Source organism: Zootoca vivipara, chromosome 9 (genome assembly GCF_963506605.1).
Source record: "Zootoca vivipara chromosome 9, rZooViv1.1, whole genome shotgun sequence".
NCBI lineage: Eukaryota > Metazoa > Chordata > Lepidosauria > Squamata > Lacertidae > Zootoca > Zootoca vivipara.
This window is the reverse complement of record NC_083284.1, coordinates 44,990,828-45,017,823: the sequence shown is the minus strand read 5'-3', so window position 1 is coordinate 45,017,823 and position 26,996 is coordinate 44,990,828. Positions and strand designations below refer to the sequence as shown.

Here is a 26,996-nt window from a genome sequence, read left to right as displayed (position 1 = left end):
AAAGACGCCTGCTTCTTGGGAGAAAAGCAATGACAAACCTAGACAGCATCATAAAAAGCAGAGACATCACCTTGCCGACAAAGGTCCGCATAGTTAAAGCTATGGTTTTCCCAGTAGTGATGTATGGAAGTGAGAGCTGGACCATAAAGAAGGCTGATCGCCGAAGAATTGATGCTTTTGAATTATGGTGCTGGAGGAGACTCTTGAGAGTCCCATGGACTGCAAGAAGATCAAACCTATCAATTCTTAAGGAAATCAGCCCTGAGTGCTCCCTGGAAGGACAGATCGTGAAGCTGAGGCTCCAATACTTTGGCCACCTCATGAGAAGAGAAGAATCCTTGGAAAAGACCCTGATGTTGGGAAAGATTGAGGGCACTAGGAGAAGGGGACGACAGAGGATGAGATGGTTGGACAGTGTTCTCGAAGCTACGAACATGAGTTTGACCAAACTGCGGGAGGCAGTGCAAGACAGGAGTGCCTGGCGTGCTATGGTCCATGGGGTCACGAAGAGTCGGACACGACTAAACGACTAAACAACAACAACAACTGGCTCTTAAGTGGTTAGGGCACACTGTAGTCACATGTTTGTGCTTTTATCTGCAAGTATAAAACATGTTAAAAATGAGCACCTAACATCCACAAGTCTCCCCGAGGGCCTGTATTGTGCCCACATCTAATCTAAAAGAATGTTCAAGCACAGATAAGAGAAATGATCAAAGAATTTATCTTTTTAATACTATTTCCCCCCACACACAACTGTTTTGTGTCATGTTGTCAAAGGTTGCAAAGGAATAAATATCTGGCTTCTACTTCTATTAGCATGCTAATAGAAGCTCTTTCCACTTCCATATCTCTTTCAAAGGAGCTTATAAAAATGCATCCCTTCCTTGCCAAGGAATTTGGGAGAATCAAAGCAAGAATGAAAGCACTTTTGCATTTTTAGTCAAAAGAAAATAAGGACCATTTTTATTGCAAACAATGCCATAGATATACCTAGTCCCCATTTGCACATCATGGTAAACAAACCATGGTTTACTATACACAAGTAAACTGTTCCTGCGTTGGTCTGTCATGGTCTTCCTGCTGGGGGGGAAACAAACCATGTCTAAACAAGGGATTGTGGTTTGTTTCACTACCAACAAACCATGATTTGTAGCCAAGGTTTGTTAGGAGCAAAACAAGCCGTGGTATTTGGTTCAGATGCAGTGTTAAGCCTGGGGTCATGGTTTGCTTCTCCTCAGCGTAGGTTTGCCATGCAGACAGGGCCACCACATCCTGTGAGCATAACTCTATTCATAGAGCTCTGGCTCCAACCCAGTGCCTTACAGGCACCCATTATATTGCAAATCATCGGAGAGGCCTGTGCCCTTTAAAAAATTCTGCACAGCCCCAAGTTATGAGTGCAATAAATAGCGCTTTAAATATTAATTGTTATTAGCATGTGTGTGTATGTATGTACGCCAGGAAGGAGGATTTAGAAGGGGGAAACTGCAGGCTTTATGTGCAAAAGAAAAGGCTTCAAATCTTTGAAAATGTAGCGACAGATGCCAAACAAATACTACTGTCTTGTACTCACTGGAGCAATGTACTTAGAATTAAAAAAGAAAATATTGCATGCCCAACACCCACAGCAAACTTGTGCACTTGGAATGTTCAGCAAGTCTTACATTTGTACTCAGTCACAATATTACACTGTTTATATAAAGTTGCTATGCCGCAAAATAAAAAAGGGGTTAACTTTGGCTCCCCCACCAGAAAAGGTTCTCTGGCAGGAATCAATGAAGCTTGTTTGGAAAAGGATTTGACATGCATACATTCTCCTGCTGAGAGCTGGCAAAGGAAACCTAATATGAAAAAAAGGTTCCTGCCACATCAAAGGAGGCAAGGCTGTATCCCTTCATTTCTTTCCATACTTGCCTTCATGTCCTCCCTATCCTTTAGCTGTGTGGTTGATGAAGTCACGCCATTCACAATGGATCCGAAACGTTTTAAATGAAAAGAACAAAAGCTATGACATTTTGACAATTCTCTACATTTTAAACAGAGAGTATTTGTGCAATGTCACAATACAATCCAGCACGAGGAATAAGAAATTAACATTCATTTCTCTGCATTCCTAGATCACAGGATTATGAGTCGATTTAACATAAAGCATCTGAACGTGGAAATAGAGCTTATTTAAGTTCCAGACATTCCTTTGTTTACTTACATACTAACTATACTTTTACCCAACTTTCCAGAAAACCGTCATCTCCCAAAGCAGTTTGCATCACTTAAGAAGAAAAGGCAACACTAAGTTCTACAAAGACGTAAAAAGCAGGAGGGGAAAGGTAGAGGAGGGAGATCAGTTCTTTAAGGCCAGAACAAAGTTGGTGAGCTATAATTGGACATTTATATCCAGCCTGGGCTAAAATGATCTTCCTTTTCTGCTGTAATTTCTGTTGAACCTCTGAAGATGTCATCTTGCTGCAAGTTCCACCAGCAAGGAACAACAGCAACCAAAACACCTTACCCTTAAGGTGATCAGGAGTTGGCAGCTATGCATCTATTTCTACTTCTTTTGAAGAATAAGGATTTCTAGGCTGCCTGCCAGTCACACTCCTCTGCTTGTTTATCAAGTGAGAACCTGTAGGCAGGGGTGGGAACCATTTCCATCTGGGCGACCAGATCAAAAAGTGCCACGCCTCCTATGGTCCACATTTGACAGGCAAGCAGGGCCACAGACCTGTTCATCACCTAGATCCGATTCCACTCCAAAAGCAATAGGGCTTGCATTTGGCATCAAATTTATGCAACACCTAATGCAAGCTGCAAAGTAACAATCAGGAGTGTATTCTAATATTCTCTATTGTTGGTTTACAGCAGAAGCTTCGCCTGTCCTATGTTCTGATGTCATATGGTATCAGATAAGTGACAGGTCGGTGTGGACAGCCAAAAATGGTCTTACTGACCAAACTGAATGGCCTGACAGGCCTAATTTGGCGCATGGGCTTGAGGTTCCCCACCACTGCCACAGAGAAAAGAAGAGAACAGGGACTAAACAGACCACAAGTAGATGAAAATAATTTTGCATCTCTGAGTTATTTGTGGGTCATAGGAATTTGTTCATCCCCCCAAAAAAAATAGTTCGGCCCACCACATAGTCTGAGGGACAATGGACCGGCCCACGGGTGAAAAAGGTTGCTGACCCCTGCTTTAGACGGCATGCAGACACTTCCCACTTTCTGGCCAGGTGTAAATTTCTGCAAAGGTGAATCTGCAACACTCAAGTTTGCAAGAACAGCAAGGGGAGCCTTAGCAAAATCCACCCACCCACCCTGCCTCCTTTAATTTAGTCACTCATGCACCCTGGTGGTCTTCTACAAAGAACTGATAAGGAGACCGCAGCAGGAGGTTAGAGGGTCAGGCCTCTCTGTCCCTTTCTCACTTGATGTCTGTTCTCCAAAATAGTCAAAACAAGCTGAAGCACTATGCTCCATGTACCTACGTTTTCTTACTAGCAAGGCTGTGCTCTTCATGCTTGAAGAATGCTGCCAAGAATGTTCAGGAAAGGAATGTTAATTATTTTCTATATTGTTCTCCTCTTTCTGCATAACAAGGAAAGCAAGGAGACAATGATGTTTTTATTGCGAAAACGATTGTGGATAGAAGCATAATAGAAGGCACAAGGGTTTAAAAAGTTAGTCCTCGAAATAGGCAGAAACCACCTCAGCAATTTCTGCCATTCATCTTTGCCAAGCACACCAAGCTGCTGGCCGGTATTCTTGTTTCACCTCTTTGCCAAATTTAAGCAGACATAATAAGCATAAACAAGAGCAGTAAAAGAAGTTTTGTTCAAAACATGGTTCTCCCTATAGCAGCAAGAGAAGAAATTAAAAGCCTTTGTCTGGTTGAAGGAACAGACTAATAATAATCCAAATTGACTTTTAGACCTTCGATTATACATTTATATCCAGGGTTCCTAAAGTGAAATCCAGGCTGCACTTCATTTGCAAAAAAAACCCCCACCCAACGATATTGTCAAAGGATACCTGGAAGCCACCGTCTTCAATCCAGGCAAGCTTTCTCCAAAACACACGCAGTCTGTGGCTGGCAGTCAATGATTACTCAGTGGTAAGGAAAGCAAACTGTTCGTGTTCATGAACTTGCCCACTAAAGCCTTCTTTAAATGCATTCTGTAAGCACTCTCACTTTGGAAACTTGGCTACGAAAGAGAGGATTTTTATATGGCTGAATCTAAACGATGCAACTTCCTCCCTAGGTTATATTTGCTTACTGCCACCCTTTTCTCTACTTTAGGCACCAGGCAAAGTCCATCGTTTTCTCTTGAGCCTTTTAATGGCTTTTCTTTTACAATAGCAGATCTTCTAGAATTGCCTTTAGTTGCAAGCCCCACTGTCTTGTCACCTGCCATTTTATTACAATTTTTTAATGTTTAAACAGATAAACCGGCATGCCAGCTGCAATGCTAAACTGGATAAAAATCCCCTAGGTAACTGTGTTACCACCTGGACAGCCTTGACTCCAGAAGCACCCACAAGCTGCACACTCGATCCTTCAGGAGGAATGCAATCCCACCAAGGATATATTGAATCCCACCATCCCAATCATGTGAAGATAAATGATCAAAGCCATTTTAAAAGTTCAAGGAGAGAAGCAGACTGAGATTTGTTTCTTAATCTCATTTATACCCAATGAATATAAATACGCTAGACCATACTAGTTGTTGTTTTTAATTAGTTATCAATTTGTTTTATTTATAGCATATTTTAAAAGCAAACCAACCAGCCAACTGTTATAAGTACAGTAGCTTACAACAGATGTCCCCCACAATAGATACCATAATAGTAATAAAAAAACCCACAATTCTATTATAGTTCTTATCTGGAAGTGTCCCCTACTCAGATATAAGCTAAATATGCTCTGTCCTAGCTCCTGCCAACCTAGCAGTTTGAAAGCATGCCAGTGCAAGTAGATAAGTAGGTACTGCTGTGGCAGGAAGGTAAATGGTGTTTTTGTGCGCTCTGGTTTCTGTCACGGTGTTCTGTTGCACCAGAAGCGGTTTAGTCGTCATGGTGGCCACATGACCCGGAAAGCTGTCTGTGGACAAACGTCGGCTCCGTCAGCCTGAAAGCGAGATGAGCGCTGTGACCCCATAATCGCCTTTGACTGGACTTAACCGTCCTAGGGTCCTTTACCTTTACCTAAATAAGCCTCCAAAAGCTAATGCAAGGTCTCTCTGGGATTGGGATTGAAACGTGTAAGATACCCTTCATAAATTGGTTGGTTTCTAGCTCAAACCTTGGTTCAATTTTGTGTGTGGTTTTCTCTCGCAACTATTCCAGGGAGCACAATCACCACAATTATGACCCACCTGAAGAAAAGCAGAATGACACTTCCTCCACATTTGGGCACTGAGACCCCCCTGAAGAGGATGCAGACACACCACTAGGTCTGCCCTGTGAAGGGGCACCATGCACATGAACTTACATCTCCATGCGGGAAGTAAGTCTATCAGTATCCGCAAGAGTGGCTCAACTCAGTGCTGCAAAACTGGCCACAAATTCATGCACTTCCAAGATACTGGGCCACTAGCATGTGAGAACTATCATTTTCATTCCAGTTGCTGTTTCTGCTTTGCAATGTGTGCTCAATGAGGTTTCTTTCTTTCAAGCCAGATGTCGTACACAAATTGATTTCGGCTCTGGAGAGTGTCTTTATTCCGTGATGACACAATGAAATAAAGCCATTCTCTAAACTGAAATGCAACACTAAATGACACTTGCATTACACACTGACGTGGAGGGTGAGAATGTGCTCTGTTCAGTAGGATTCATTCCTTCTGGGAATATCCATGTATTGTTTTGAGCATGGCAATCTTTTTTTAAAAAACAAAGAAGCGACCTCACACTGCAATTATTTTAAATATTTTGCAAACTAAGACCTCAAGACAGTTATCTTTTAACGCAGATCTTTTTTCTTTCTTTTCTTAAAGAGCAAAACCGAATGGCAGCATTGCAGGAACTAGGCTCTCTCACTTGTCTAGAAGCCAAAAGGGACAGTGAGCTAAACAAGAGGGCTTTTCTTTCCTAGATTGTTGTCACATCTTTGGTTAATCTTTCTTCCATTTTTGGTATTCAAGAAATATATCAACAGCCACAAAGCTCAGAAGAAAATGCCATTTGGAGCTTGATGACTTTGCTGAAATGAACCATCATGGGAGTGAGGCAATAAAAGAGACATGAAATCAAACAGTGTAACATAAATTAAATCAAGCCCACAGAACTCTCTTCCCACTGGGTTTTTTTAAAAAATATATAATTATTAACTAGAGGTCATTTCCTTCAAGATACTATTTTCTGCAAACGGAATAAAGTTTAGTAAGACTGATGCTAATTAAAGAGACCACAAGATGGAACACAGATGTCTCCGAAAATGCTAAACAGCTCTTAATAGCATTTTAGCCTGCATTCCCAAACACATTTTCAGAGCAGCACTGCTCTTCTGTCTGTTATGCCTGAAATGCATGCATTTTAAAAACAGGGCTACTTCCTTCAGCTGCCCTTAAACAGTACAGGGAAAACCATGTAAACGCCAAGCAGAAGCTCCTATTATGGACAGCTGCATGAATCCAAAAGAAACGAGTTTGCTGGGTCAAAGAAGGGGCTTTTATAGCTTGGTGTGACCATAAGACATCATGCACTGAATATGCTGTCCAAGCAAATCACAGTGAGGTTCTGTAGGTAGAAGACCTATGACACTTACCAGTTGTCAGCTCATTTATTAATTTGTAACCTGCCTTGACAACTCAAAGACTCAAACTGAATTACTATCAAGCAACAATAATGATAAATTAAAGAATTATGACACAGAGGAACAGTAACACAGAGATCAAAAATACCATTATGCCCAGCACCAATCCATCAACATCCCAAACCTGACAAACTAGAATTTATATCTCTATAGATGGACAGATAGGGACCCAGGTGGTGTTGTGGGTTAAACCACAGAGTCTAGGGCTTGCTGATCAGAAGGTCGGCGGTTCGAATCTCTGCAACGGGGTGAGCTCCCATTGCTCGGTCCCAGCTCCTGCCCACCTAGCAGTTCAAAAGCACATCAAAGTGCAAGTAGATAAATAGGGACCGCTCTGGCAGGAAGGTAAACGGCGTTTCCGTGTGCTGCTCTGATTCACCAGAAGCAGCTTTGTCATGCTGGCCACATGACCCAGAAGCTGTCTGCGGACAAACGCTGGCTCCCTTGGCCTATAGAGCGAGATGAGCGCCGCAACCCCCAGAGTCGGACACGACTGGACCTGATGGTCAGGGGCCCCTTTACTTTACCTAGATGGACAGATATCTAACCTCCTAAAATGCAGGAGCCTGGAAGAAACTTCCACCTTGCTATCTGAAGGGCTGGAATCTGCGGCAGGGCCATGTAGACAGAAGGGGAGAGAGCTGAAGTGTCAAGTTCCGGTGGCTCTGATGCATCACAAGGAATGAATCAAAAACAGGGGTCTCTCTGCACATACTAACTACGTCCACACAAAGAGAAGCAATCCCTCAGTTACAAAGGGGTGACAGATTTGCCTGAATGCAAACTCTGCAACATTTTGCTGTGCAGCCCACTTGCGCTGAATTATAATTCAATTATTTAGCAACACAGTAAAAATAATTATAGTGAGAGATCATACAGGTCATTTTCTAATAATTGCAGTTCAGGATTCTTTATGAAGCAGTCTCAAGACTGCATTAGACCGTCTAATCCAGTATTGCCTAGTCTGACAGAAGCACTCTGTCTCACAGACTTCAGCGTCAAACCTTTATTTCAGCTTAATAGTATCAATTCTTTCGTCTCTTGGAAATGGCAGTACTAAGACAAAAAGGAATAGTGTATGGCTGTAGTTAGAGTGAGGTAAGTGTGCTATATGATCTCATTTTGAAAAGTCTCTTTCAGTGGGTGTGGAACAAAAAGAAGAAGAAAAAGCAACTGGGAGATGAAAGCATCTTCAGATACATTTTAGAAACTACTAACTCACTCCCAAGTAGAAGAGCTTATGACAGTTAAAGAGCAATACATTTAAAAAAGAAGATATCATATTATAATTTGAAAAAATCAGCATTAAAAACCCTAGCATGGAAGATTCTGAATGTGTTTCCACTTTACTTCTCTTCCATGCCAATGAGAAAATTTATCCCAGCGGTTAATGTCCATGAGGTAAGCTAGTTTTGTCTGGGGAGTGAGGGAGGAGGAGCAGAATTGCAGCTGCAATTTTTCTTCCTGTTTTGCTCTATTACCCTACTTGAGGCCTTAAAGATATTCTAAAGAGGTCTATGTTTTTGTGTGTGTTCTGTGTTTTTGTTTTTGTTTTGGTCAAATCTCTATAGTGAGTAGACATTTCCTAAAGACTAGCATAAGGAGGCACACCCAGTTAAAGGAAAAGTAAAGTATTGAAATATTCATACTTCTCATACACACATAGAAATTTTAGCAATGCACGTAAATATAGATGAGAAAGGAACATCTCCTAGCTGAAAATGCAAGCCAATTCCTTTATTCACCTTTCAAGTACGCACGTTTGACCAGAGCCCCTTTAATAAATCTAGACTTGTTATAACACAGGATTACTGAAGGATAAATATTGGGATGTATCCAGTGCTTAGCCGAGATTCTGTCAGCAGAGCAGAGAGAGAAGCAATTTTCAACAATTCCTTCTCTTTCCTGCAGCCCCATTCCCTGTGTCTGCAACAAAGTGTTGGGTAACCCTCCTTACCAAATTTGGGTCCACACACGCGGGGGAAATCACTGAACAATGCTCCCCTCCCCATGCCTTACTGTCAGCTGAGTGACACTGCTAGACACAACCCATAATCTTGATTGAACTCAAGCAGGACTATGGGGGGGGGGATGGCGGCTCAGTTTTTTAGATGGTAAAGTCCCTGTGTAATTTACATTTAGTGTTTGCTCTTTTAAGCAACATAACGTGGTTATTATGTTTGGGAAAGCTCAACTTAGAGGCATAATTTTAAAAAGTGTCTGATTTATTTAATTTTTGTTGCATTACATCCCACCTTTTCTCCAAGGAACTCAAGGTAGTAAAACCCCTGGATGGTTAAGTCCAGTCAAAGGTGACTATGGGGTTGCGGCGCTCATCTCGCTTTTCAGGCCAAGGGAGCCAGCGTTTGTCCACAGACATCTTTCTGGGTCATGTGGCCAGCATGACTAAACCGCTTCTGGTGGAACGGAACACTGACAGAAACCAGAGCACACGGAAACGCTGTTTACCTTCCCGCCGGAGCGGTACCCATTTATCTACTTGCACTGGTATGCTTTTGAACTGCTAGGTTGGCAGGAGCTGGGACAGAGCAATGGGAGCTCACCCCATCGCAGGGATCTGAACTGCCAACCTTCTGATGGGCAAGCCCAAGAGACTCAGTGGTTTAGACCACAGCGCCACCCACATCCCTATTCAAGATAGTATAATCATTTAATCCCCACAAGTGAGGCAGGTTAGATTGATTGGAAGTATATTTGTGAATGCATTTTTAGAAATACTAATAACATTCTTGCACTCACCTTGAACTGATACCTTTTCAGAGCACCCCCCTTTCCCCTCCCTGCTTCTCTATGTATCTGATGCCTTAAAAAGAAAAAGAAAAACACTAAGTTCATTGTGCAACTGGAGGTGAACAGTCCAGATATAGGTAGATTAAGCCCATCTGGATTGTAGGGTTACGACACGTAAGGTTCATGAAATATTACATAGCACAGGAGCAGCAACCATCAATGTATTGGAAAAGATGACCTACAACTACATCATCACAAGGTCAAGGAGATCCTGTGTTTAAATAAATGCAGGATCCCCCCTTTCACTCACAACTTCCCCCTCTTGATCTCACCCTGAGAGCAGCATCACATCTGAACATACACTATGTGAGAAACCTAGGTTCATCACCCCATAATGTGTGTGGCAGCCATTGGTTCCATTGAACTAGAGATGATTGACATGGTGTCCCTCCAGATGTTGCTGGATGACAACTCCACCCACCCACCTCAAGATATTGGCCATAGTGGCTGTAGATTACGGCAGTTGTAGCTCAACACCTGGAGGGCATCACACTGACTATCCAAGCCTTTGATTGTGTGCTCAAAGTCCACTGGTTTCCAAGTCAGCTCTATAGGCATCTAATCTTCTCTGGAAAATAGAAAAATTCCTTCAGTAGCACCTTAAAGACCAACTAAGTTTTTATTTTGGTATGAGCTTTCATGTGCATGCACACTTCTTCAGATACACTGGAAACGGAAGTGTCAGACCCTTATATATATACAGAGGGTGGTGGGGGTGGGTGGGAATGGGTGATGGGCTGATGGGAGTGGTAAACCTGTGGATGGCTGTTAACGGCTGCTGATGGCTGCAATTAGTCCGGGGGGGGGGGGACAAGGGCTGAGGCGCTAAGAAAGCTTGATCATTGTGATCAAGCTTTCTTGATCTATGGAAGGCACCACATTGAGCCGCATGAAATGGAAGTCCATCAACCTCAAACCCACCCCCACCACCCTCTGTATATATATAAGGGTCTGACACTTCCATTTCCAGTGTATCTGAAGAAGTGTGCATGCACATGAAAGCTCATACCAAAATAAAAACTTAGTTGGTCTTTAAGGTGCTACTGAAGGAATTTTTCTATTTTGCTTCGACTCAGACCAACACGGCTACCTACCTGTAACTCATCTTCTCTGGGTCACACTGTTTTAAGTATTTTAATTGTGCCACCATCAGTGATCTTACTTTATAAAAGATTAGTCTTTTATAATCATCAAGTTCTTCCAGCTTCTTTCCTTGATTTCAGATGGAGCAATTTTTACCTTGCTGATTGATTTTCAAGAGCAGTGGTATGGTTGAGAAATCTCTACACCAAAACCCAGATAGGTTTCCAGGCAAGACATGGTTTGACTATGGGGAAATGGATACAAGTTACAAGAGAAAGAAAAGGAGATTGCAACTAAATATCAACTTTTGAGAAGAACAAGACTCCCTGAATTGTGTTTTCCAGATCAGATAAGCTGGACATAAATGGACAATATGAAGCTTGCTGCTGACATGAAGCTGGCTGAAAATTCATGAACGAACAACAAAGGAGAACCAGTTGGACGAGTCTAACAGTGAAAAGTGAGATTCTAAAGTAAAGGAGGAAGGTGTATGTCTAAGGAGTGGTAGGGAAAAAATCAAAGAGGTTGGCATCAGTAGTTTTTGTGCATGTAATAAGCAAATAAAAAAAAGTGCATAGACAGGGACCAGACAGAGACTGGGACCAAAAAAGAACAGCTCAGTAAACACACACACACACACACACACACACACACGGAAAGCATGTGATCCTTCAAAAGTGTATCTTCTTTGATCTAACACTTAAAGATGCTAGCAGGGAAACAAAGGTTGAATATTTGAGTTCAAAGCTGCTCCTTCCTAATAGTCTAGGGTTACCAAACGTCCCTGGTTCCCGGTGACAGTCCCCAGATTTGCAAATCTGCCCCTGGACAAATTCTGTCCCTGGAATGTCCCCAGATTTGCACATCTGTCCCTGGGAAACGTGGCAGCGGCAGCCTCAGCAGCCTGGAGCCAGCCTGGTAGCCCAGTTGGCTCTGGCTGGCTTCAGGAGCTGCTCGCTGCCATGGCGCCTGACATTTTTCCTTGCTGGAAGTCCCCATATGATGTGTCGCAACACTTCATATGGGGACTTCCGGTGAGGAAAAATGGCGGGCACCACGGCAGCGGGCAGCTCCTAAAGCCAGCCAGGCTGGCTCTGGGCTGCTGACTGCCGCTGTCACCGCCACTGCCAAAGGGGAACCGGGGACGTCCGGCGGTACAGATCTCCTGCCCCCTTCCCTCTTTGTTTTGACTGATCGGGGGAGGCTCGGGAGTCATAGGCGGGTGGGCGGGCAGCCATTGCCCAGTTTTTAAAAAACTCTGGGCATTTATGTTTCACAGGGTGAGAAAGAAGGGCTTTGCACCTTGCCTGGCAGAGAAACTGTGTGTCTTGCGCCCCTCCTGGGCAACGGCCACCCGCCCACCCGCGACTCCCGAGCCTCTCCCGATCTGTCAAAACAAAGGGGGGGGGAGATCGGGGAAGGCTCGGGAGACAGGGTGCGCAGCGCGCCGTTGCCCAGGTTTTAAAAACTCTGGGCATTTATGTTTCACAGGGTGCGAAAGAAGAGCTTTGCACTTTTATACAATATACATGTGTGCTTCGGCCCATGGTCATTTGCCTCACCATCCCCACTACTGACTTCCTGTTGCCACTCAGCTTAATAATAATAATAATAATAATAATAAGTGTCCCTGGATTCACTGGAAAAAATCTGGTAACCATATACTGGTAATAGTATTCCTGGAGTAAGGAAGACACAACATTTTTTAAAAAAATCTACATGTTGTTCATTCAAGTACTTAAGTCTTAGCTCATTAATCCCTCTACACCTGCATTTGTTAACCTGGTGCCTGCCAGATGTTTTGGACTACAAGTCCCATCAGCTGTGTTCCTTGTTTGGTGGATAAGCTTTATAGTTAAATTGCAATGGTCACAAATCTCATGTTACCCTCACACTGTTTCCCCCATTTGGCAAGTTTGACATTCCTTATCAATATACATTAACAGATTTGCTTTGTAGAACTTAGAAAAATGCTGTCATCTCAAAAGTGAAATGCTTTGCTCTGCATAGCAGGAATTAGCCAGAATCTCCCAATTTCCTGTTCATTTCCTTAAAAAAAACACCCAACAATCACAAATTTCCCTGCCCAACCAACCAACCGCACATTTTAGAACGAGATTAAGACTACAGTTGGCAACACCAAATAGGTCAATTTAGCCTCTTGGCACTAAAGGCAGCTTGGCTGCTTTCATATTTTCTTTTAAGCATATGTCCATTTGGTAACTTACATATATATATATTGTACAATGTTGCTTATCTATTAAATGTACTAGACCAAAATCCACACAGAGATGCAATGCCTCTGTGCAAAAGTGACACTAGCAGGTTTCATGCACAGTAGAGTGCTATAGTACAAGAAGACTTCGTATCGGCTGAATTTCCTGCAGTTTCATTTTTAAATACACTGGAGCACGCCTTCTTTTAGAAGTGAAAATACATTAATCAATACAGGGAAAAGCATCAAGCCATAAAAAAGACTTATATCTTTAATGGCATTTATCTTCTTATGGGCCAACAGTTTTCTACATGCCTGAATTCAAACTTACCTTCTCCTATTAGGAACGGGAGAGAGATTCAATTCAGGTCACACCTAAAAGGTGCAATTACTTAATTTGCACCTTTTAAAAACAACACGAAAACTGAAACACAGCTATCCTGCAACATTTGCACATCTCTGAATTTTGTGATGCAGTTCAACAATATAGGGTTTAAAAGAATGCATTTATTAAAATGAACATATGTTAGTGAAAATAACATACAAAAGTTCAAGGTAAGGAAATATATGTACGTTACCTTGCAAATATATGTATGTTAGTTAAAACTACATATAAAAACATGTTTCTTAGGAGAAATTCACACTAAAATACCAATGCATTTCATATGTGTGTACACACACACAGAGAGAGAGCGCTGTAGAAATGTGGAGAAATTTAAGATTGGGATAAAGGGAAACTGGGAGGAATGGAAACTGACAGATTCTCCCATCCCTGTGCAACAGCACAACTGCAAAATCATATATTGAAAATACAGCAAATTTGCCTTTTATTTATGGCCATGGTATGGGGACGTTTTATTTTTCCTGTCAGATTGCAGATTAGATAAGCAGGAAATTCAGTTAGTTCTCTCCACCTATTAAAAAGGTCAGTACAATGACAGCATTTTTGTTGCTGTCAAATCCAAAATTCACAACTATATGACAGCAGAATATCTCAATGCCATATTCTCTCTCACACCAAACACAGATTAAACCCAATGCATTTTTAAAATACTGGTCCCATGCAGGCTGCAAACAGTTAACAGCACCTTATCTGTAGCATCACACTGACCACTTCTCCTTGCCTTTAATTTAGATCATGAAAACTAAAGAATACTACATATGTATGTGTATTTGATGTACAGATTTAATTTTCCTCATTTGGCAGGATGCAATAGATGGGAAAGCTATTCTGGGGTTGCTTGATCAACTGTAAGAGCTCTGAAATTAAGCTTCTCCAGCTCGGATCTTTTAATTTGCTTTGTAAACCAAATTGGAATAAATATGAAGGACAATGTGTAACTGCTTTGAATTCTGCTCCTTCCCCTCCATCTCCAAATCAAATTCCCTCTCACCTGCTTATCTGGCTGCTGTTTCAGTGGCGGAAGGAAAGTCAAACCTTTCTGCCTATGGCACCTCCAACACTGGGAAATATACATATCAGCAATATATGTGGAGAGGGGGGGGCAGAATTAGTTGGGGAGCTCACGGACAGGTAAGGAATAGACTGCTTGCAGTCCCCCATTAAGTCATGATGCGATCAGATTTGTCTTGTAATTGAATTCAAGAAAATAAGTAGGGCTATTTCCTTTCTTTCTTTTACTATTGGAATCACAACATTTGCCAAGTCCAATTACAAATTAAACCAGGGGCAGGTGAGTGAGTCTGCCAGTCGCTACTGTTGGATCTCCCCAAAACTCGTCTTCCAAGCTAGATTCAGAACCTGGAAATATGCCCAAGTATGGAACTGGCGAGTGGAGAGAAATGGGTGGGAAAGGAAAGGCTACAGAGAACAATCAGGCGACAGGGGAAACATTACATAACCTCCCTCATACCCACCAATTCTCCCCTACAAAAGAGGAAATGTGCAATCATGCCCTTATTTAAACCTAGCGCAACATAAATTTAACTAGAGCAGATTTCTTCCATAGCATGTTTCACCTTGCCGTAACCTCATACTGGGCTGATGTGGCTGACACAGGGAGTCACCCCCATGTGTCCTCCTTTATGATGACTGTGGGACAACCTTGGGGGAACCTTTCCTCAGGACACCTCCTAATGCTTCTGGATGTGCACATCAGCACTAAGTCAGCAAGGTATGAAGTCACTGTCTGCAGATTAAGAGAGAGTCATCTCTCCTTGGGCTAATGGCTATTTAATCTCTCCATGTCACAAAATAGGTCATCCTAGTTTGTAGAATGCCATTCTCCCACAAGCCCATTGCAATTAGACACCACACGGACAGATTAGAGAGAGAGAGAGAGAATAAGAATTAATATTAATGCTCTAATTCCCCCTTTAAGAGCATACCTCTCCATTTTGCCAAGAAAATGAGAAAAGAAGCATTAACTTTTAGTATTTTACGTTCAGCCGAGACCTAATACACACTCAAACAAAGAACGAGGTGTACGGAATCAACTTCATCAGTTAAAAAAACAATAAAACCAAGTGGTTTATTTGTAATACCTTCAAACATAGGAACAGACTAAACATAAAGGGATTAAGAATCTAGTGATTCCAATTCATTAATTTCAGGCTGGTGTGCTCAGCATTTCTGAAGATCTAGACCTCCACTAGTTTTGACAGCTTTGTTCCTTTCCAAGCAGAAAGGTAGTTGCAGACTGCTAAGTAGACACAGTTTTTGAACACTGTCCATGATTAATTGGAACAGCATTCCAACACAAATAGGATAAAGAGGGAGTTACACTTTTTAAAAGTAGCTGTCAGCTCTTCTCCAGGAAGCTTTGGGTAGTCACAATGGTGTCGACATGTCAACTGTGCACACCTTGGGCTGGGAGTTTGGTTATACTAGAGCCAACCGACAATACAAAAAAAATCCCAGAGATAATTAACACTCTTATAAAATGTCTCTCTCCCTTCTTGTCAACTCCCAAAGAAGAAGGTAGCTGAAAAAACATTAACACTCAAGGTAAGTTGATTATGTTTATTCTCCAACTGGATTCACACACCCTCAATACTGCAGGCCTGTTTCTATGAGAAAAAGCAGCTTGAATGGCGGAAGCAGGCTTAAGTTTTTTAAAAAATTAAAGGCCTAAATCTCCTGGTATTTACATCCATTTTTGGATTAACTACATTTTATTTGTGCTCTTTTAACCAAACACACACAGGGAGCTTTCCAAGCTAATGAAAACATAACAATGTGACAAAGAGGTTCATATATTCCTCTCTGACCATTGGCCATACTGATGGGAGTCAAATACAACTGGAGGGGCACCAGGTTGAGAAAGGCTGATCTGTAACTCTGAGATTACCATGCACTTGGCAGGAAATGCACCAGTGCCAGGTGGCTTATAGGGATAAATTGTGTAAAAGCATTCTTGATCTCCATAGACAGTGTTTTTTTCCCCAGGGGGCAGCACTCAAGGGTACACAGTACCAGCACCTCTCCTTTTTTTTGTTAAAAATGTGGTACTTACTGCAACAACTTCATGTGAGAACCAGCACCTATTTTTCTAGGAAAAAAGCACTGTCCATAAATATACTAGCAATGCTTAAAGCAGATTCTCCATCAAAAAGTAATCATCTCAGCAACTAATGATTTGGTCTTTGGGCTAATTTATACTTGACAATGAAGCCCTTGACAGGAAGCCCTTATACTTGACAGGAAGCCCTTACCTATGTACTTTTCATGTGTGACCAGTCACATTTAACCACAGTTATCACATGCAATGGCTAATTTGAATGAAAACCTAGTAGTATATCAACAACTGATAGCCGGGGGTGAATCACTGACATGCTAACACTACAAACAAATGTTTTCATTGATTTTTTTAACAGCTTGTATATCCTAAGCATGTGGCCAATCAATCTGCTTGGAAGACTGAGACACTCTAGCCCAGGCATAGGCAACCCAACTCCCATGATCCCTAGCTAACAGGGCAAGTGGTCAGGGATCATGGGAGTTGTAGTTCCAAAACATCTGGAGAGTCAAGGTTGCCCATGCCTGCTCTAGGCCAGTGATGGCCAAACTTGGCCCTCCAGCTGTTTTGGGACTACAATTCCCTTCATCCATGACCACTGGTCCTGTTAGCTAGGGATGATGGGAGTTGTAGTCCCTAAACAGCTGGAGGGCCAAGTTTGGCCATCACTGCTCTAGGCCCTTGGGCCAGACATCTGTCTGAACAACCACAAGATGAAGGTGTTGTGGGAATGGAAATTTACTAGTCTGGATTTTTACCACTGGTCCTGGGTGAGGGTTGCACTCTCAAAGGCCAAGCCCACAGTCTGGGAGTGCTTCTGGAGTTGGGATTAACTGGGGAGGTTTCAGGCAGCTGCAATGGCCAGGAGTACTTTTTAACAGTTTAGACTAGTATGCCAGCTGGAAAGGTCTCAATTTATGGTGGTTATCCATGCACTAGTAGTGGCATCCAGGTTAAACTACTGCAGTGTGTTGCATTGTAGGGCTGATTTTGAAGTTAGTCTGGAAACTTCTGCCACCTGAGTTCTGATTGGAATCGGATGGCCTGCCCATGTAACACCCATACTGCAACAGATGCACTGGTTGCCAGTGTGCCTCCCAGTCCATTGCGTGGGGCCAAGTTACCTAAAAAACTACCTCCACCCGTATTAGTCTGCACATATGTCAGCTTGCATTCTCACACACCTGAGAGTAAGTCAGGCTGGTAATGACACGCGGAGAGGAGCTTTTTCTATCATGGCTCTGGAATGCATTATGGCTGGTGGGTGTCTCATCATTACAGGCATTTAGAAGAGCCTTAAAGACCTATTTGTTTGAGATGTTTCCTGTGGTTGTTTTATGGAATTGCTGTTTTGTTTTAGATTGCAAATTTGTAGTACATATCTGTAGTTACGAGCTGGAGGAATGCCTTTATTATTGCTGGCTTTTATTATGTATTTTGAAACAGGGCTTGCATTTTATTTTATGAGCCACCTTGAGAAGACTTTTGCCCTTCAGTTGACCTAGAGATATTTTAAATAAAATAAAAATCTATAAAATATTTAAAGTAAAATGATTTTTTTTAAAAAAAAGAACATTTGCAACCCATCTGGCAGCTCTGTTTTGTTCTATGTGAAGGCAAGCAGAGATTAAAAGGTGCCAGCTGAGTTATCAACACAGGAAGCAACGGAAGGTCAAACAATGTAGGAACTATTGTATCTAACTGCATAATCTAGAAGCCACTCTTATAAAGCAGTTCTTGGTTGCAGGCACAAACTCTGCATATGAAAGCTTTGGTTTTACAGCAGTGCCAAGAAACAATTACATGCAAAGGTTTCTGAATATAAAAGAGAGTGATGCTGATCATTTTATTTCCGCATGCTACATCTTCTGTTACATATTTATGTGTGAAGTCCTCTTTTTACCACAACAGGCTAACCCTTTTCTTCAAATGCATTAGCACACTCTAATCCACAGGCAGGATATTACAGGATGCGACCATTTTGTGTGAAGGTTCTGCTCCTGGCCCCCGTGTGCGTCAGCAGAGTGCACATAACCCCCTGCCCCCCCGCCCTGCCCTCTTCTGGGTCCAAAAGGGCCCATGCATCAGTGGTTTCACACCAATTGGATGCTTGCAAAATTACTGCCTATACAGAAAACTGAGTTCTGAAATCCAGAATGGGTGGACTAATTTGGGAGAGTACATTACATTTGACTTTACTACTTATCTGGTTTTTGGAATGCAAAGTGCATGTCATAGAATACTGCTCGTATATAAATCATAATAATATGACATGCCCTTTTACTAATTAGAAAGGGCCTTACAACATGAGCCTCAACAAAACCATTTGAACAATTCCCACCACTACCATTTGCCATGTACTTAAATGATCACAACCTCTCATGGTAACTTGCATGTGTCAATGGAGGAGCACAGACAAAATAACCTAATCTAAATACCGATGCTCAACCATGGGCACACACACAATCTTTTTCATTTAGTCTCGCTCTCATATGCTCACCTAAATGTGAATTACAGGTTGAATAGGACCATGTACTTACAAGCTTATCAGCAAAAAGACAACTGTTGACAGATACTAGACGTCATATAGCTTAGCCACATTACAATGCTAAAATCTTGGCCTAAAAACACATTTTAGACCAAAATCACATTTACTTGCAAGTACAATGCAAAAAAGGGTTTCAAGTTTTGAAATGAGGCAAATCTAGTTGTCTGTAGAATTTGCTTAAGATGCATAACCAGATTTGTTCCTCAAAAGTCTTCCAGCAAATATTAAGACATATCCTGAACTGTATCCTATTTCATTCTTTCCACAGTGCTTTCACAGCAAAGTATAAAACTTAGCTCATGGGTCAGCAGTTACATTTTTCAGGTTTCCCCATTTGGCGTCCCCATAATATGGCCTGCCAACAACCCCGTTTGCCAAAGAGGACTCCTCATTGACTCTACTATTCCTGCAACTGTTCACCTCTACTGCACTGAACCTAAACATCACCTCTTTTTTCAAGTCCCCCCCCCCCCGGGTTTTGCGTTAGTAATCCTATTACTTAAGTATCTCACTGGCATGTTTGAACTGGAACATGTCCTCTTCTGAACCTCAGTATAAAGACAAGAAACGTAGAATAATTTGTAACTAAGTCTGAGCACAGTAGTGCCTTCCAGTGTGTACCTGAGTCTGGTGTTCAAAATCCAGCTCATAGAGATGGTGATGTCATTCCACAAGAACTATGTCTTAACCTCACAAATAACCACAAAGAATATTGTGTCTGATTTTCAGAGACAAGAAGAAATTAAATTAGGATTTTTTTTTATAAAAAAGGACAAAAAGAATACTTTTGACCTTTAAGTGAAGACTGTACCTTAAGCTGTTAGCATGTCCAACGTTTAAGAATATCCCATTTGTATCCAGTTAAATTTTAGCTTAGGTGCTTTCTCTCTTTTCACACTAGGTAAAGGGACCCCTGACCATTTGGTCCAGTCGTGACCGACTCTGGGGTTGCGGCGCTCATCTCGCGTTATTGGCCGAGGGAGCCGGCATACAGCTTCCAGGTCATGTGGCCAGCATGACTAAGCCGCTTCTAGCGAACCAGAGCAGTGCATGGAAAAGCTGTTTACCGTCCCGCTGTAGCGGTACCTATTTATCTACTTGCACTTTGACGTGCTTTCGAACTGCTAGGTTGGCAGGAGCTGGGACCAAACAGCGGGAGCTCACCCTTTCCACACTAAGTGGGAACAAATATATATATTTCATATGTCTATCAGTAGTTTTCCCCAAGTTGCAACACCACACCAGCTTTCATCATTACTATTTCAGGTAAAATTTCCCAGAACCCTTCCATTTATTTATAACCAATCAAAATCACAAAAATAAAGCCAGCCTAGCACATTCACTGGAAAAGAAATAGGAGCTGTAGAAACAGCAGAACTTTAAGTAAATGACTGCTCAGGTTTTCTTAGTATAGGATATATACCCAAATGCACATGAGTATAGCAGGATAGACCATGATGTGGAGGAAACTGGACACTGCCTGGGGGCCATTATCCCACACATGTATGAAAGCAAGTACAAGACTCAAATGGCAGTCTGCCTGCATCAACATTTGGCATCGTAGATCAGCTACTGTGCTCAAAGGTTCTAAGGAGGGCCCACTAGCCCTGATACCTGCTCTGGAACCCTTCCACCCCAAGAGCTTAGGTTTGGGTCCCATAATGCCATGCAATGGACCCTACACTGAGCACTATTGGACAATGTGAAATTAAGAAGCAACCTTGGTGCATTGCTGCTGCCATCTTCACTGCCCGGGGCCACCTGACAGGGGCCACCAATGTTAGAAGGGATGCAACTGTTTTGCCCAGAGTCCCCGCAAACCTGGAACTGTCTTTGTTTGGTAGCACATGTAGTAAAATGACACTTGCTTGCCCCATTTCTACTGTAGCGTTCTTCCAAGGAGCTCATGAAAGTGTAAATGGTTTCTCCCATGCAAAACTTTGTGAGTTAAGAGATACTGAAAAACTCAAATGTATCAAACAAGCTCAGCTGAATGAAGAACTGGACCAAAGTTCCCCCTAATCCTAGTCCCATCACACTGGACCCTATCCTGCAGTAGCATGCATTGGTTTTTTTTTTTTTACACATGCATACATCGATGTCTGTTGCTCAATGGTTCTAGGATTCTATATATGCCATTTAGTTGGTTCACAAAAGGAAAAATAAATATTAACACAGCATTACTCACAGCTTTGGCTTAGCGAGGACTGGAGGTGGTGTTTTTGTAGGTGAAAGCAGGCCACCAGGATGAGAAGATATGTCGATTTGGGTGTCACCGTTAACTACCCCATTTACTCTACGGCTGGGATGGACACCGTTGGTTTTCTTCTCTGGAGAGTTGAGCTGTAATTGAAAAGCTGCTACACTGGATCTGGCATTGTTCACCTGGTGGCTGTCCAAGTGCTTTGGAGGAAGCTCAACAGAACTGATCTCAAGGTTTGTAGGTGGGGGTGGGAAGTGGTGGAAGTCATCGTCGTTCTGTTCTCTCACTGGCAAGTCATGGCTGGAGATTTCAGAACTGGCTAAAATAGGAGGCAGAAAAAGGTAACAATATGGATGGGAGATTGTAACTACAACAGATAGTTTCAATTACTCTCACAAATACAGTATTAGTTCACTGAAGGTGATGTCAGCATTTCAGTTATAGCAGCTATGCCAAAAGGCCTGCCTTTCTCAAGTTCTCATGCACATTTGAGCTGATGTAATCATCTTAATGAATATTTATTCACTGCTGTTTGTCCATGATGTAGGTCGAGCTAGTTGCCAGTTAAAAACAGTAATTGATTTATGAATGCTCAGCACTGGCTGAGTGAGCCAGCTTGATGGATCAGTTGTGTTAGCACTCAGCACAGATATTCAACATCACTGAGCATGAGAACCGCCAACTTTTTCCGAGGCTTTTGTATGCATTTCTGTTTCGCATTTTACACTGACAGGAGGGCTGCATTTTTGCCTGTTGTAGAGACTTAACTTTTTCCATTTTGCCTCTGCTGCCACCTAGCCTCAGAACCTTGGTGTTAAAATCTGCCAGATCTACTTAAACTTTTCCCCCAAGTGCAAGACAAAGGGTGTTTGTTATTCAACTAAGGTTTACTCAAAGTAGACCCATTTAAATTAATGCACATGGCTACATTAGGGCTATTAATTTCAATGGTCTGCTCTGATTAAAACTTAGTCGAATAATAAAATAAAATACGAATAATTATTTTGCAATTAACTGGATGCAGTCAATGGTTCACAATACATCCTTTTAATTGGCTATCAGTGGTAAAGTTCGTCATCTGACTGAATGGAAGGGTTTGGGGGCGGGTTGCTGTAAGATTTCCGAAAAGTGCCTTAAGGTTTTCTTCTGGGTGTTTCATATATCATTTAAAACAGGCACCCCCAAACTTCGGTCCTCCAGATGTTTTGGACAACAATTCCCATCTTCCCCGACCACTGGTCCTGTTAGCTAGGGATCATGGGAGTTGTAGGCCAAAACATCTGGAGGGCCGCAGTTTGGGTGTGTGTGTCTGATTTAAAAAGACATGAGATAAACTCTGACTCTGCCCTTTATCCTTAGATTTTTAAATCCCCTTTCTTTGTGTTTGCAAGTGCTAACACAAGGAGAGTCTGGTTCACACAATTAGTGAACTGATTGAAACTGATCAAATAGCTTCCCACAATCCTCTGGGGGAGGAGGGGCAAGACTGTTTCAGTTGCACATGTTTGATGGTACTTGACCTTCAAAATGAGCAGCTGCATTTCTGGAGGTTGAGAGAGATCCATATGGCCCCTTTCCCTATTTCCTAAATCCTTTTGATGATTATGTAGAAGCCTCTTCGCCATGTCAACATTACATACTCTTCCTACCCAGACACAGAGTAATCAAGTCGGCACTACAGGATGTGGGAAGGCCATCAGAGACTAAACATGAGATGCACCCAGAAGGGGGAAGGGACTGTCTCACTACACTGCTGCAGCTGTGTCCAAGAGAGGCCAGAAAAACATCACTGACTTTCACATACACATTAAACGCTACATCAGCACTGCTGAATACCTGACAGCACGGTCAGCTTTGCACTGCTTGTGGCCGATCCATAGTCATTTCTTGCTGTACAAGTGAAGGTTCCAGCATCCTCAGGAAAGGTCTCTGCGATTACAAGAGTACATATCTCCTCTAAAAAAAGGAATGGAGGGGAGAGAAAAAACCCCCAACAGATTAGTGAGTTAATTTGCACACAAGATATACTGGAACTGCTATGGGTCCGAATACAAGATTTGATTGTGAATCCTGTTGTGTGTTAAACAAGAAGCACAATACCCAAAAACAGTGCCTGAGGAGGAAGTGAGGAACCAGAAGAGGAATGCACACAAACACCCATGTTGTTGGATCCCTGTGGTTCCTTTCACATACAAATCACAATGAAATCAACAGGAAATTAAAATGAGGCTGTAATCCTAAAGAATGCTTACTGGAGAAAACCAAGAGCACTTTGGTTAGGAAGGGATATGGGCATTTATTGGAAAGTGGCACCTCAGCCGTATTGCACACTACATAGTAGCCTTGCTGCAGTGCAACATACTTCAGATAAAATATGTTTAAGATGGGAGTTTTAATAATAAATGAACTATTATTTCCCCCTCAGAAATCTAGCAAGTGGGACAAAGCTTGACTTTCCCCAAATGCAATTTGACCCTTCTGCACCCACCTCAAGATTTTATTATAGTATGCATTTCTTCTGGCCACCTTAAATACATCCTAAACCACTGATAACTCATTGACATCGGTTTCATCAATCCATCAATCCACCTTCCTAGATTAAACGTGTTACACACACACACACACACACACACACTCCTAGATTATTAAACATGTTTCAAAGCTGTTTTGTAAGAGTCAAGATATTTTTTTAAGGAAAAGAACTGATAAAGTTTAAACAGCAGCAATTTCAGTAAACTTCACCGTCTCATAATATAAAAAGACCTTATCCTGGTGCCATTATAGAAAGATTTTCCCCTGCCTAACCTCTGACAAAAAAAGGCTCAATCACAACAAGCGGGCAGCTTCAGGTGGAAGCAGGAAATTGATTAGCATGGCTACACTAAGCTTTTGTCCTCTGCTTTTTATTGTAGCTCTTTTTATGACACTATTGTCATTATTAAAATCTACTAAGTAGCAATAGATTGAGTAGATTCAGACACCACCACACTGACTCTTATATGAGCCTGACAAGAATGAGCCAAAGTCAGCCTCAGTTTCACTGGCTTGGCTCCAAGGAGAAGTTCAGAAATTTTCACTTTCAGTTTTTATTAGTTACACACAGCTTGCCATGTCATCCAAACCTGGCAAAGTGTGGATAATCTTAACTATGAATTGTTTTCAAAACAAGCCAACTTGGGCATTTCCCTTATTCTTTCAAAAAACAACAAAACCGGTGTGTGAGTTTTGTCTCAGTAACTGCACACTCTGAGCAATCCTGGTCGGTTCTTAGTCTAGCTACACCAGCAGAATACACAGGTAGCCCAAATGTCCTTAAGATTGGATTAATTCAAAAGGTTTTGTTGTTATGATTTTAACGGCTGCACTTGTGCACTTACGTGGGAGTAAGCTATATTCAGCTCAAAGGGACTTACTTCCCTTGCTTGGAAATTAAACAAAGGGTCTGCTGGTTTCTCTTTAAGGTTTCCAGACTCAAAAGAGAGCAGGGCAATTAAAGGCACAGAAGTCCTGTCCTCTATTGAGTCTGGCAACCCTAGTTTGTGCTGTGATACATTCATATTTGTCTCATTGAAAGAATACAGAAACTTGGGACGACCTTTTCTGTTTCGAGCCTCACTGTATCCATGTTTGTAGGAAAGTAATGCAGCCATCCAGAACGCACCATGATTGTCTTCCTCTTACAGTTAAATTATTATACCCAGGAAGCAATTCTTCAAGTTGCAGTGAGTGGCAGCTGATTGGTGTCTCAATTAAGTTGAACTGTTTTCCCTTAAAAAAATTTTATTATCATATATCCAAAGACTTCCTGTGCTGGAGACAGTCTGAAAATGAAGTACTGATTTAAAAAATGTCCAGTATAGGATTCCACCCCCTCGCCAGACAGAAGAACAGCTAGCTGGCAGCACAGAGCAGTCTGTAGAATATGACATAAAATTTTGTGGTCTAGAATTACTTACCAGAACACATCAGTTTTAATCTGATCTAGATTATGACTAATGAAAGATCACATCAGACAATTAATAGGCAAGACGGTTATTTTTGACCCGGCAGACTTTTTACACCAGCAGTTTCAGACAATGGATTCTTTTTATGTAATTCTATTCTGTTATGTTAAGTGCATGTGGAAGTTATACATTTTACAGGAATGTAAGTGCTAAAAAGTAGAATAATTCAGCAAAATATTGAGAAAATTGATGAAATCAGCAGGCTCTCCAAGAATAAGAATGCACAAAGGGTTCAAGGAATGCCACTTTTCTTCAACAATAACCGGTGCAAATGATGTTTGCTAGTTATTTGTGCAGTAATTACAGACAAAGTTGTCATTCATTTTAAATTCTAGATTTAAATTCCAAACAACTCGAGCCTGAAAGTTCACGGCAGGAAATAATATGGAAGATAACCTATAATATGAAGGATCCAATAAAATCAAAACAAAATAAAAGTATAGCTGGCACTGGAAGTTTCAATCTGCACCAGCTTGTTCTCAAATAGCAGCAGATCATGCAAATTTTTAAAAAAGTCCTATAATTATATTTGCTGGTGCTTTTCCAGCAAAAGGTGCTTCTTTTTGGGTTGGATGGCAGCCACCCAATCTCTCTTCTGCTTTCATAACCTCCCTAACCTGTCAAGGAAGAAGACAATCACATGCAAGCCCATGGGTCAGGTTGGAACAACATCCATCTTGATAACCACTTCACTTTTAAACTTCGATTCTTTCTTTTAGTTCTTAATTGTATTTAGACATTTTTTGGTATCTATTTCTCTGTAGCTACAAATGTTCCAGAAGTTTAAAAGTGATCGTTTTTCCACGAGTATTTTAATTGTTTCATTTTTATTATATTACACAATGGTTTAAATAGTATTATCCTATAAGCAGTTAATCACTATTATATTTGCGATGCCCCGAAGAAGCGCATTGTGCAAATACAACCTTTTCTGGCCTGCACATTTAATATTAATACTTGTGAGGTGGGGGGGGGGGAGCACTGCAGGGACAGATAGACTAGTTTGAAACAAAAACATGATCATTTTCTCATCACCCACCATGATGAGCTGAAGGGCAACTGTCTGAAGCAGAGAGGAATTCTTACTTGTGGAGAGGCTCCCTAAATAACTTTAGAGCCCTAATTTTTCAGGATTCTAAAATGTGTGTGAACTTCTGGTGGTTTCCCTCCGTCTTGTGAAGAGCAATGACTACAACAGCATACGGGGGCTAAGTTCACTCATATCCACAGACACCCCCTCACATTTTCACTGAACACGGCATTATAAGGTCTGAATAAGAGCATCATTCTGTTTATTGCAACAAACATTCTGCAACACGTAGGCCTCTCCTTGAAAGAAAGGGCCCAGCACAAAACACTGCATTTCCCAGGTTCCCCTTTAACCAAAATCCAAAGCCAAAACTGCTAAGCAAGAGCACCAAATACATCCATTACAATTCCGAAGCTCTTTTAAGACCTAATAGGTACTAGACTGCTTGCTTTCAAGGTTGCAGCCCTGCACACACTTAGCAGTAAATCCCACTAAACTCAGTTGGGACTTATATATAGAACTACAGGTGTATAGAACTGGGCTGCAGACAGGGCCGGCTCTACGGCCAGGCTGGGTGGCGCAGGGCGCCAGAGCGCCCGGCCGCTGCAGAGCTGTGCCCCCGGCAGCCGCGCTGCGCCCGTCATGCAGCTCCACCCGCCCGCCACGTTGGGAAATGGGGCGGGGGCGCCGGAGGGATCAAATATACTTAAGACGGCCCTGGCTGCAGATGTAGCCCTATGTTAATTCCAGTACAAATAAATCACATGTGGGTGGGGGGCACGAAGAGTGGGTATGAGCACCGTAGCTTTG

At 42.0% G+C, this 26,996-nt stretch overlaps 1 protein-coding gene across 2 annotated transcripts in view; it reads right to left on the bottom strand.

Moving 5' to 3' along the window:
* Positions 1–26,996, bottom strand: part of PALLD (palladin, cytoskeletal associated protein) — a 158,012-nt gene that overhangs the window by 93,364 nt on the left and 37,652 nt on the right. For both annotated transcript variants that reach the window (XM_060278690.1, XM_060278692.1), the window contains exons 8-9: positions 22,989–23,108; positions 21,138–21,471 (exon numbers count right to left, since the gene is read on the bottom strand). In XM_060278690.1, the coding sequence (XP_060134673.1) occupies positions 21,138–21,471; positions 22,989–23,108 (454 nt within the window). The remainder of the gene's footprint in view (positions 1–21,137; positions 21,472–22,988; positions 23,109–26,996) is intronic.